The 12,639-nt window shown below is 53.6% G+C and overlaps 2 protein-coding genes across 2 annotated transcripts; one reads left to right on the top strand and one right to left on the bottom strand.

Annotated features, from left to right (window-relative positions):
* Positions 1-854: 854 nt before the first annotated feature.
* Positions 855-3,094, bottom strand: EMWEY_00007950 (hypothetical protein, conserved; the record flags this gene model as incomplete). Its single annotated transcript, XM_013482002.1, has 2 exons — positions 855-2,750; positions 2,903-3,094. 2 exons carry the CDS (start codon positions 3,092-3,094, stop codon positions 855-857), a joined length of 2,088 nt encoding a protein of 695 aa, XP_013337456.1.
* A 1,269-nt stretch (positions 3,095-4,363) lies between these two features.
* Positions 4,364-12,344, top strand: EMWEY_00007940 (hypothetical protein, conserved; the record flags this gene model as incomplete). The annotated part of the gene is made up of 20 exons (XM_013482001.1): positions 4,364-4,750; positions 5,182-5,277; positions 5,807-5,884; positions 6,122-6,376; positions 6,550-6,571; positions 6,715-6,831; positions 6,932-7,001; positions 7,111-7,181; positions 7,448-7,683; positions 7,836-7,893; positions 8,051-8,097; positions 8,294-9,004; positions 9,287-9,655; positions 9,849-9,882; positions 10,091-10,157; positions 10,411-10,491; positions 10,941-11,083; positions 11,606-11,708; positions 11,827-11,948; positions 12,145-12,344. The coding sequence occupies 20 exons, from the start codon at positions 4,364-4,366 to the stop codon at positions 12,342-12,344; spliced, it is 3,267 nt and encodes a 1,088-aa protein (XP_013337455.1).
* Between the last annotated feature and the right edge of the window lie 295 nt (positions 12,345-12,639).

The raw sequence follows: 12,639 nt of genomic DNA, 5'->3' as shown, positions 1-12,639 counted from the left end.
GAGAAAGAGGAGTAGACGCGCACGTTCAGCCGAAACGCATAAGGTGTAGGCGGACGAGTTTCGTACGTGGTCATCCGTCTGCCTCTGCAGGGAGGCCAACACAGCGGTGTTGCACTTGGTCGCTGCTTCGGTCGAGGTGCCTTTGCTTTGAGTGAAGCTGTCTGCACATTTGACAGGCTTGTCAGACTGGACAGGTGCTGGGCTTATGACTCAGTGAAGACAAAATCGCTACGAGGGATAGCATTTACAACACATTTGGGCTACAGCAACCGCGCAGCTGTGCCTACACCCGACGATCGGAAACAAAGTTAGCCAACAGCAAACCGCACTCACATACGCACATACGCGCCAACGGAGTGTTTGTCTTCTACTTTGTCTCCAAGGCATTAAGACGGGGCGATATCCATTAAGAAACAGGAGGAGGGCGGAATCCGTGCAGTAGACAGAGGCAAGGGACAGGAGTGGGGTTGAAGGTGCTTACATGCGGCATGGCAATAGGGCACCTATATTACTGGATAGAGACGAAACACAGTGAAATAGAGCGACATATGTACATAGCGGTTGTACGACAAAAACAAGCAACAAAGTCGCATGGGGAGTCTCCACCCTTGTGCGGTCTATGCGCCAGATAGACACTGCGAACTTAACCACGACAGCTCCTCCTTATCAGCCATTTGGATTAAATGTCAACAGTAGCGACTGCGTGGGGAACCCGTGCTTCTGCCGCTGCGATTGCCGTACAGCCCACACTACTTGGGGGGAGTTTTCCTGTGTAGCAGGCAATGGCTCAAGGCTCCGTTTCGGCTGTTCTCGCATGCATTGCGTCAGAAGTGCTGATGCTGCAGTTCCTACCATTACTGTGGCTCCTGATGCTGCTTGTGTTGCTGGATTTGCTGCAGTATTATCTCCTGGTGCTTTTGCCGCTGCAGCTCTTCGTGGGCATCGCGCTCGCGCAGCGGCAATGGAGGAGCCCCCGGTTTCTGCTGATGGTGTGGTGGACCGAGAAGCTTCTCCCCAAGCTTCAATGTCTCATTAACAAGGGGGTCATCTTCCGGTGCTTGCTGCTTCTGTTGCCGCCCCATCAGCATGTCAGCTGGCTCTGACTGTGGCGATGTGCTACTGCCAGTGCTCCTGTCCTCAAGTAGAAGCAGCAGCTTCTGCCTTTGGTTAGCTGCTGCTTCGTGGTTGCCAACATGAAGAAGTGCTTTCAGCTTTAGAGCTGCAACACGCACCCTTTGCTCCAGGGGTATATGCTGCTGTGACAGCGCGGCAGTGGCTCTTGCTGCAGCTGCTGCTGCCGCTGCCCCGTCAATCTGTGCAGGAGCGGCAGCAGCAGCGCTTCGCTCGGGCTCTTCACAGGTTCTCCTTGCGCTAGCTGCAGCAACAGCAGCCGTTGCTGCTGCTACTGCTGCGTTTTGCTGCTGGATTTTAGGAGACTCAAACTCCGCAGCAACCGAGAGCAGCAGCTGCCAGTCTCCTGCTGCTGCTGCAGCCGTCATTACCTCAGCATATGCACTTAAGGGGAATTCGGGGGGAATGGCTGCAGCTGCTGCTGCAAAAGAGTCCTGCTGTTGCTCCTGTAGCTCCTTCTGCAGCACAAAAAGCTGCTGCTGCTGCTGATAACGCTGCTGCAGTAGCCGCAGGAGGCCAAGCGATTCTCTCGGGGCTGCTGCTGCAGTGCAGCAGCGCAGAAGGGCAAGGTATGGTGAGACACTGCCAGATGGTGGAAAGGCTTGCAGCAGCAGCGGTTGCTGCGGTTGCTGCTGCCTGAGTAGATGCTGCATGCTGATCAGATGTTTTAGTTTTTGTATAGCCTGCTTTTGCTGCTGCAGCCAGTCAGCATGTGAATGCAGCAGTAGCTGCAGCGCTTCCCTCCACCTGCCCCCTGCAGCAAGCGCTTCAGCTGCTGCAGCATACACTGCAGCAGTATCGAGAGGCGGCAACTGTTGCTGTTGTCGCTCCTGTTGCTGTTCCTCAAAGTCGCGCAGCAGCACATCTACCGTGCTCCAGCTTTGCTGCGCAGCGGCAGCAGCAAGCAGGAGCAAGTACGTATGCGTGCTGGGTGCATGGGCTTCTGCTGCACTGCAGGTCCCGAATATCTCTTCTGAGAGCTGGTCCTGCCCGTGCTGTTGCTGCTGCACTTGCAGCTGCAGCAAATCACGCCTGTAGATAGTCATGGCCAGCTGCAGCCTCCCGGTTGCGGCTGCTGCAGTTATAGCTGCGTTCGTAACTGCTGCTGTTGGCAGGTATGAGTCACGATGCAGCAGCTGCTGCAGGTGCTGCAGCACTTCAGGCTCCAGTTCTTTCGACTCTTGGTTTTGCTGCTGTTGCTGCTGCTGTTGCTCCTGTCGTTGCCGCTGCTTCTGCTGAGTCATACGATGGTGCAGCACTTCCTGCTGCTGCCTTAGAGCAGCACACTCCGAGTACAGTTCAATAGCCTTGTCGTATCTACCGGTGCTAGCACAGCAGCAAATAAGAGCTGCGTATACGCTCGACGGCAGGGCCTGCTGTAGGGCCTCTGCTGCTGCTGCCACTGCATCTGCTTCTTGTTGTAGCCCAGCAGTAGCAACAGCCACTGCGGCTGCTGCTGAAGGGGCAGCAGCAGCTGCAGCAACACGGATTCGCCGCTGCAGTTGATGCGCTCGCTGTAGAGCAGCGTCGGCAACTCCAGCTTTGCTGAAACAGCTGATAGCAAGACCCAGAACCGCCAAGGAAGGTTCGTGACCTTCTCCTTCCATGTGCTCCAATAGCTGCGCAGACACCAAAGACCCTGAATCCTAAACCCTAGACGTCAAAACCCCAGAAGACTGTAGAGCACGAGCTGGAGGGCTGCTAGTACATACTGCATCATATGACCTTACCCTATAATCCTCAATCACAAAGTACAAACAACAAACCTTACCTTTAGCATCCCATGGTACTCCCCCGCTCTTTCCAACAGAGAAGCAACGCTGTGGAAGGTTGCCTCGTCTGGCGGGGCGCCGGTGGACCTCATCTGCCTGTATACCTCAAAGCCTCCAAGAGCGTCTCCTTGTCGCTCGCACGCATGCAGCATGCAGTTGAATATGACAGCCAGGCGCTTCTTCTCCCCCATGCCCCGCTGAGAAGGGTTATTATTGGGCGTCCCACTACCAGAGGGGCCCCATACAGCCGCTTCCGGCTCAGTATGGGGACCTCCTGAGCTAGCAGCCTCAAGCAACTGGAGCGCACGAGCCAAGTCGATCTGAGGTGTGCCATCGTCTTGTTGCTGTTTCTCCCGCTGTGGGAAGCCGTTGTGTGAGTTGCTGGCAGCCGCTGATGGCACTGGAATGAAACTACGTTTATTTTTACAGTGTCTGTACACTCCCGAGGAGCCACTGCTCCGGTCGCAGTCTTCTTTATTGCTTCTAGGGTTGCTGATGCTGGTGCGTGCAGGTTTGGCCCACCGAGCAAATGGATACAAAAATGCGGATGGAGTGCTCGTGCGGGCTGGGATTGTGCAGGTCCTAATATTGAAGGGGCAATTTGCTCCCGCAGCGGCTGTTGTCTGATGCAGAAGCAGCAGCAGCAGCACACATGAAGGAAGCAGGAAGAAAGTTGTCCTTACAGAGTTATTACGCGAGGCGGTGCAGGGCCCGCGTATGGCTGCAGTCGGGACCTTGATTAGTTGCCTGTTCTCGAAATGTTGGGTTAAATGCCTCTTCTTCCCAGATCTTGCTGGGCCCATTATGATGGCCTCCAAATCCATTAAGCCCAGTCTGTACAGAAATCGAGAGTGCCTAGAGGACTCTGCCTCGCGGCGTAGCACCAATCGCTCTTGCAATCTCCATTCACCTCACAACGGTACAATGGTGGTGTTTCTCTACAGTTTGTGAAAAAAGAGTTAATAGGTGTGTTGTTTCCCATAAAACGATCAGACGACCCTGGCCCTCAGCCTCTGTCCGGGGGCCCCCCAGTCCCTTCGGGTCCCCTGGCCTCCACGGTGGGGACCAGAATGAATGTAAGCCTCCGGAGGCAAGCTAACCTTATTGTGAGGTTGAAATGAAGGATACAAAGTGTTTAACACTCGCCTCGAACCCCACATGCTCCACTCACACCACACACTCACACTCAGGACCACAGGGTTCCAGGTAGGGCTTAAGGTTTCAGCGAATTTCCGCACTGCAGACGGCGCCCAGGCAATCAAGACGGCCTCAACTCAGAAGCGATCCAGTGAAATACTTAGAGCCCAGCCCTGGTCTCAGGCCCTGATTCCCAAACCTTCCTCCCTAACACGCGTTGCGTCGTTGGGGAACTGCACTCCGAAAGGACAGTCTTAAGCCTATGATCTGGAGCCTTTGGGTCTAGCTTTTACGGTTTCGACGCCTTCTGGGCGAAGCAGAGGATGTACGGCTCTTCCGCCGACTTCCCCACCGCTGGGCCTCTCTTTGGGAAGGAAACCTGTCGAGGATTGGCGGACAAGAGCTTCGAGAAACGCAAAACGGCAGCTCAGGCGCTGCAACAACTCATTAAGCAGCAGGTCCAGGATGCCGCCAATGCCGCAGCAAGTGGCGGAACAACGGAAGCAGCGGCAGACAAGCCGACCACAGGGCAGCTGCAACATCATCAAGAGCAGCTGCAACAGCACGAGCAGCAGCACCAGCAGCAGGCCACTCAGGAAACGGTGCAGAAGGCAGTGTCTGCGCTTACGGCCGACTTTTTGTCGAGCCCAATCGCCAACATACGCAAGGGGGGCCTCTTAGGGGTTGCTGCTGTGGGCTTGGCCTTTGAGGTGAGAAGCTACAGTCTGGAAATTTAATAGTCTGAAATTAAATTAAGAGCTGGTTGTGGCAATAGGGATATGTTAAGATGTCAGTTCAACTGCTCTCACAAACCGCCGGCTTTGGATAGGTGCATTCCAACTTTAACATCTGCGGTGTACGTACGTTGCCAGCAAGACGTGCAGTTGCTTCTGGTTGTTCCTCTACTGTTCTCGTTTTTATTATGCTTTGGACTGAGGTTCCACTATAAGGTTAAACAGTGTCTCCAGCGTGCTGTCCGGCCACGTCGTCTACGTCTTCGTTCATGCTGGATGGTGTAATGCTTAAGGCTTACAACCCACGGTTTTAGGGTGCAGACATCCACCTCCTGCAAAGCTTGCCTAGGTGTGTCGTGGATTCTGAGAGTGGTGTGACTTGTGCTTCTACGGGGCTTTACTTGCAGTCCGGCGGCTTGGAGAGTTGCTTGCTGTTGCTTCTACGGCCTCTGCTGAAATCCTTCGGCGATCCTGACCCTCGTGTGCGGTACTACGCCTGCGAGGTAAGAGGAAGCCCCTGCGGCCGCAGCAAAAGCAGCATCTCCTACTGTGCCGCCCAGTGCTATTTCGTGCATTGTACTTCCTATGTTCCACCGTCGACAGTCTTTAATTTGCCGTCCTGCCCTTTCATTTGGGCTGCGGAGTCCTGTTCTTGCAGCTTCCTATTTGTTTTCCTTGTAATATTTGTCTACGTGGTTTTGTCCCTTTGCGGGCCTGTGCGTCTGTGTATTTTGGTACACCTTTTCCGCGTGTGGCTGTATGCGTATTCCCTCTCACCATCCAGTCAATCTCTTGCATGTTTTTATTCTACTTTGGAAACTCCTTCCCTCGCTCAGCAGCCGCAGCAGCAGCAGAGGCGGCAGGTGCTGCACCCTCTTGTCTTGACCCACGTTGTAGGTGTGTGGGTCTGTGTGGGTGTGTGGGTGAGTGGGACTGCGGCTGTGAGTGTGAGTTAGTGTTAGTGTGAGTGGGTGAGTGGGTGGGTGTTGGGCCGCCTGCACACAACGAATTTGCTTTTGTTGTTGTTGACAGAGTCTTTTCAACGTACTTAAGGCCGCAAGAGGCCTCTGCCTGCAGTTTTTGCCAGAGTTGTTCGATGGGCTATGCAAAGTAAGGACAAACATTCGTTGGCTTGGCAGCGTCTTCGTCTGCACCCCCTTGTCCCCTGCATCTTCTTTTTGGTCTTCTGTCGGTTTGGCAATCTCAGGACGTCCTTCTTCCTCTCCCTTTATGGTTGGAGTGTGGTGCTTCCCGCTGCCTCTTGCTGCATTGTCCTGCTTTTCTTGGTTGCTTGCTTGCATCTCCAGAGACATACTGCCTTTTTCTTGACCTGGAATGTCTGTACAGCTCTGCGGCGATGTTGACCGGGAGGTGCGCCAGGGCGTGAGCTTTGTAGACGGCCTGCTGAAGGAAGAGACAGCAGCAGCAGCAGCAGCAGTAGCAGAAGCAGCGGCTGCAGCAGCTGCTGCAGCAGCTGCTGCAGGGGTCCCAGTGGCACCAGCAAAGGCCGCAGCCGCAGCAAAAGGACCAATCACACCAGCCTTCATACATTTGCTAGTCGAGCGCCTCCTCGTCCGCAACCCTTATATTAAGCTCCTCGCGGTAACTCGGCTTCACGTTTGGGGTCTAGGGTTAGGTTGCAATGCTTGAGGATCGCAGCTTGTAGCGTTAAGAAGCGTGTAATGCTGCCTGCGCTCAAAACTCAACGGCCCAGTCTACAGGAACTTAGCGCCCTACCTCATTCGTGCGCACACTTAGGGCTTATGTTTTAACAGGAAGTTGTTCAGACTCGTGTTTGTGCGGCGTTCAGCTTTCATGGATTTCCCTGTTGGAGTCTAACACTGGTGAGTTTCTGCATTTGCTGGTGCACCTCTTCTTGAAGCTAGTGACTCAATTCGCTGCAGGGGTTGGCGCGGCAGTGCTGTAGGATTTGGTGTCAGTATGCAGCAAGAGTTTGGAGGGCCGCGTGCACCCCTGTCTGTATGAGAACGTCTTAGCAGCAGCGGAAGCAGCAGCAGCAATGGCAAGATGCATATCCATCGTCGGAAACTGCCATGGTTTGTTCAATGTAGTAGCGTCCCGGTTGTGTTGCTAGGGTTATCTTTGCCGTTGTAAGCGTTGTTGTTGCTCCTATTGCTGCAACTGTGGCTCTCTCAGGGGTTGATATGCTACAGTATCTGCCGCTGTTTTTGGGAGGGCTGCTGCAACTGCTTGGAGATTCCCACAGGTGAGCTCTACGCCACTCACTGCACCAGTAGCAATGCCGTCAGGGCGAGCGGTGGCCGCAGCTGCAGCAGCAGGAAAAGTTTCAGAACGATGGCTTTAATTTGTTGCAGGGACATTCGCCAAGCTGCGGACTTGTGCGTCACCAATTTTTTAGAGGATCTGCGGTCGGATCCTGTTGACAGTACGGACTGCGGGATCTGCTGTTGGTGATGTTGGCGTTGCTGTTGCTTCTGACCGTGCTTCTGATTCTGCTGCAGCTGTGAATTTGTTGGAATCTTGTCGGCGCTGTTGTGGCTGCCACGATGAGTCTGCGTAGCTGCTGCTCTGTCGATGCGGCCGGTGGCTTGTGCACGCTAGAGTAGCCGCTGCTCCTTTTGGGGCTCCTGCTACTGCAGACAACAGCAGGCCATGCGCGTGCCGTGTCCTGCTGTTGCCTTTTTGCTGCAGCGGATCCTGCCGTAGTGACGCAGACTGCAGAAGTGGTGTTACGGTGCAGCGACAGCAGCAATAGTTCCTTTACGCAATTAACAGCGTTGGTGTGGCTCCACGAGCTGCTTCTACTGCTATTGCCGGACGAGGGGCAGCTACACCAGCAAAGGCAGCGGAAGCAGCAGCAGCAAGACTTTCTTCTGCCTCAAACCCCGGTCGTGCGGTGGCACTTGGAGGTTCAGAAACATCTCAAGGTACAAAAAAAAGACTGATAAAGACCATAAGTATTACATAGTCAATGTTGCCACGGGTCTACCAACCCTTCATCCCATCTCGGCTCAGCAGGGACTTGATTTTAGGGCCTAATGTGGGTGCGTATTTCTGTGGGATGCGGTCATTCCTGCAGCCACTTGGGTGCAGAATGTTGCAGAGCATATTGCGCTGCGCTGCGGAGGCTGAAGAAGGTAGTCAAAACACCAATGCCCTTACTAAGCAGCAGACACAATAGGAACAGATGTACCAGAACCTGCAGCAGCAACAAAAACTACGACACCTGCTCTTAGTACCTCTAGCGAGGCAATTTTGGTGTGTTTATGCTATGCGGTGTTCAATTTGATGCAGAGATCGCGAGAATGGGTGCAGAAGTGCATGCGCACGTCATCGCCAGGGTGGGGCCGTCTCCCACTCCCAGTTCAGTCCCGTTGGAGTCTACGTTTTGCTGCTGCCGGACTGACCGCTGTGCCTCTTCGAAGACAGCCTCTGTGGCTGCTGCTTCTTCTCGAACCACTGTTGCTGCAAGAGCTGGAATTGCTGCTGGTGCGACAGGCTGATTTGGAGGGCTTGCGCGGCTGTGCTGCTTCACAGGTGTTAGTTTCTACTGCTGCGCTGGACCTCTCCGACTTCGTGAGTAGCGCCGCGGAGTACTTGTGTTCGTATACCCCGCCAGGACCCACAACAGCAGCTCCGGCAGGTGAAGAAAATGCTGGGGCCGCAGCTGCTGCTCCAACTGGTGACGTCCGCTCGCTGTGCCTCCAGTGGATGGAGTTGATGCTTGTAGAGAAGCCACATCTGCTGCTTGTGGGAAGCAAAGGTGATCAACAAAAGCAACAACAGCAGAAGCAGAGTCCGAAGCAGAACGGCGTGAAGTTGAGCAAGCGTTTTCTGAAGAGGCAGCAGCACCGAACCGATGTGAACGAAGAGGACATCCAACGTCTCTTGCTACAGAAGCAGAAGCCCCTTGTAGCTGCAGTGCTGTACACGGCTCTTACAGCTGAAGGATCGCCTGCAGCTGCTACTGCTGCTGCAGCGGCAGCAACAGAAAGACCATCAGCGGCAGCGCCTGCTCAGGAGGAGCAGAGCCGACAACAATCAACAGCGATGCCAACGGATCGGTCAGGGTCGGGCACAGCAGAAGCAGTAACAACAGGGTCAACGGCAACGGCAGCAACACCACCCAACCCCTTGCTGCGAATGTCGCTCTCGGTCCTCCGTCGTTTCATACAGCGCAGCGACGCAAATCTCCGCGTGGTGTCGGAGGAGCTGCTAGCCCTCTTCAGCTCGAACCGCCCTCTCCTTGTCAGTTCGCAGACTATACTTTTGGCTGTCTATGCATGAACCCTTAAGTGTTTAGGCCTTAAGGTCTTCGCCTTACACGCCTGCAGCTGCAGAGTCTTTGGGTCTCCCCAGTCATTGTTGAGTGGCTCACGGACACCCCTGATAGCGGTCATCCCCCGCGCCGCCTGGTTCTAGATATTCGTGTTTGCGTTTTGGGGTTAGGCTCATGGTTGGGTGTTGTAGGTGTGGTCGAAGGGCTCAAGCATCAGTGTTTGGCTTTGTGCAGTAGGGTGTGTGTTGCAGGACTGCCGGGGTCACTTTGTTCTGCGGCAGCTCTGCACAATGAGGAATCCTTGCGAGGTGTACATACACATGGCGGAGCAGATAGAGCGTCACTATGCAGCGGCAGCTGCTACTGCGCGACAGCCGGCTGCGGATGAAGCATCTACCGAAGTCTCACCAGTGGTGGTCGCATTATCCGCAGCATCAGGATCAGCGGCAACCAAAGCTATATCAGCCTCAACAGCAGCAGCGGTCCAGAAGAGCCCTAGATCTGGAGATGAGGATAGTCAAGCCAGGCAACCCATAACGCCTGACACTACCGCTGAACAGACTCTGCAATTTCTGCACCAAATCGTTCAGGCCCTCAGTATCGATCTCTTAAGTGCCAAGGTAAGCTCAATGCCACTCGAAAGGCGAGGTGGTCCTGCGTTCCCAAACACTCCGCCCTCTCCTTCCTTGAGTCGATGGTTGGTTGCCCCTTTCCTGCTGCACGAGAGAACGTAAACGTAACACGAGATATGTCCGTCCTAAGGGTCTAGAAGGTTCACATACGATCATTTGGCCTGCGTTTGACGCCGCTCAGGAAACTCAGGGTATTCGTCAGGAGCTACGCAAAGGTAGGAACAGCTGCGACAGGAGGAGCAGCAACTGCAACAAGGGCAGTGGCCCGAGCGACAGCAGCACGAATTGAAAGAGCATCAGCAGCAACTTAACTAATGGTCTCTGATTTTTTGGATGGTTGCAGCCGCTGAGTTGCACACTAGAGAGTAGTCGTGGAGGGTTGTGGTTTAAATGTTTGGGGTTCACCGTTGATTGCCGTGGCAGCCGTGCTGTTTATCTTTGCCTGTCGCACAGATGACAACAGAATATTCGAGGCCTTACTTCCCACTTGGTGAGACATGCCAAAGCAGCAACAGCATCGGTGGTGACATTGTCGGCAGCTTTAGGCGCAGAAGTAGTAGAAGCAGGAAGAGAAGAGACAGCAGCATCAGCAGCAACCTTCGCTTGTGTGAAGCTGCGTGTCTGCGGGGTGGGGGATTCCTGATTTTGATTGCGCTTCCATGTTGCCCATGAAAACCCAAATTCTAATTTTGTGTGCTTGTGGTTTAGTTGCTGCTGCTGTTGTTTGTGTATCACTGTACCAGGGCTCACAACTCAGTGTGGCTGATAGCGCTTTCTCTGTATGGGGGCAAATATGAAGTTGCCGCCGAGCTACTGAAGATGATGTAAGGCGCTGAGAGCGTGCTTGTGGTTGAACTTTGGGGACAGGCACGGGTGCTGTGTGTGAAGAGGGACAGGACTCCGTGTGGTTCGGTTGTTTCTGCTTTTGTTAGTGTCTACTAGCGATTTTCATGAGAGGTGGCACAGCTCCCTGTAGCAGTCAGTGTGCGGTTGCGCTTACGTTGAAACGTGTATAGATAGAGGCGCCTCGATGGCTCTGTGGAAAAGAACCGTTTGGGTGTGAGCATCCATTTACCGGGAGCTGTTAATCTGCCTTCGAATGTGGCACAACTTCGTTTAACACACGTCTATCTGCAGTTACCACATTGCTTCACTGGGGCCCTGCATCTCTATCCCCAAATGGCTGCTGAGTAGAGTAAGGATATGAGTTGCTTGCTGATTGCCTGTGTTTACTCCATCTCTACAGTCTTTATCTGCTTGTTTCTTACTGCAGCAGCAGCGAAGATTCCCTCTCCGACTTGGATATGCTGCAGTTGGAGCAGCTGGTGCTGCTCCTGGAGAGCAAACCCTTTGCTTTGGTTCGCATGGATCTGCTGCAGCAGCCGGTAGACCCGCATCTTGTTACTGCTATTCGAGGTAAGCGTACTTTGCTTTTGGTGCTACTGATCTCTTCTTCTGTCGTTGTGTGCTTCTGGTGCTGCTTGTACCCCTCCTGTTGCTGCACCAGGCACTGCTGGGATAGATGACATTTTCATCTGGACAGGGTCTACATAACGCGTATATGTTCCTAATCGTGGTGCTTTAACATGTGTGTGAATATTTATATTGTGCTTACCGCACTTACTCCTTCAAGCATACTACCAGCACCCCTTACTCTGCGCACGTACACTTACATAAAATATTTGACGCATTGACGCATTACAAATTCGCACAAAAATGCGCGGTGCGCGCAGATCCAGAACCACAGCGCTTCTGAGCATGCTCACTTGTTTCTCGCGGCACTTCAGTTTTAGTGTTGCTGCATTTTATTTTGAGTTCACTTTCGTGGTTGTGCACCTTCCAAGGGATTTTCGTCCATGAGGGGAAAGCATTAGGACGGAGGGAATAGATACGTAATTTACTGCACTTGCTCACCGCGCGTTTGCCTTGGCCCCACAGGTCTGGGCATGCTGCTGCCTCAAGGCCCTGCGTTCTCTCTGCTGTACCGCCGGCTGCAGCTCGCCTCGCCTTCTGCTGGCTGTTGTTGCATTTTGAAAGCCAGGTACATTTTTCTTGCAACAAATGCACCAGCAGCGACTACAGTTGTGGGCATTACTAGTTCGCCGGTTGTTTGTTCTGGTTATTGCTACTTCCGATTCCGTTTGGGTTGCTGCTTTTAGATCTATTAAGGATGGCCCAGTCGCACATACGGACTCCCTCGTGACGCGTGCTTTGTTGTTGGCGAGAACTGCGAGGAAGCAGTTTCATGGGGAGCTGTCAAGAACGGAGGTGCATAAGACAGGTGCGCGTTTTGCTCAGGATGTGTTTATAGATTTCTATGGAGGAACAAGCATGAACAAGTTCTACCGCACAGTCGCTGCCTGTTATGGTGCCCACAGATATTAGGTGGAAGAAGACGCACAGTTGGACATAATAGGGAACAGGAGGAAGTACTAAGAGAACGGTTCATGTTTATGTGTGTGCGTTGGATTCTGCAGCTTTTCATGCCGGCGCAGTAGACTGCAGCACGCGAAGTGTCGCAAAGCCTTCTGGAAGTTCTCCTGTAACGCCAGTTGCGTCTGCTGAGAAGCTCCAGAGGATAAGCTCACTTGAGTCCCTCGAGGCAGCCTTAGACGAGGCCCTCACTGAGCACGGTAGCATTCTAAAGGCCTTTCCTTCTAGGGACAGCGACACCTAATACAGGTAGTGCTGCATAAGAGCAAGCTTTGTCGCTGGCCCTCGTCAGCTGCCACTATGTTGAATTCAGAGGGGACGTGGAAGACGAATAATTGGGGTTATCGACATGCTTGCGATTCAGCTGCAGCGCGTACCGCAGCAACGGGTGCTAGTGCTAGTGTTGCCGCCGCAGTTGTTACAAAGATCGCACCAGGTCCCTACGTCGAGGGGCCAACATTTCCCCGCAACTCCGTTGCCCCTCAGCTTCCGACCTTCCCGACTGTATGTAAATCACTGCAGTAGAGTGCTTATATTAT

The sequence above is a fragment of the Eimeria maxima genome, genomic scaffold (assembly GCF_000499605.1).
Source record: "Eimeria maxima Weybridge genomic scaffold, Emw_scaff49, whole genome shotgun sequence".
Taxonomy (NCBI): domain Eukaryota; phylum Apicomplexa; class Conoidasida; order Eucoccidiorida; family Eimeriidae; genus Eimeria; species Eimeria maxima.
The sequence above is the reverse complement of the archived record's forward strand: the minus strand, read 5'-3'. Positions and strand labels throughout refer to the sequence as shown.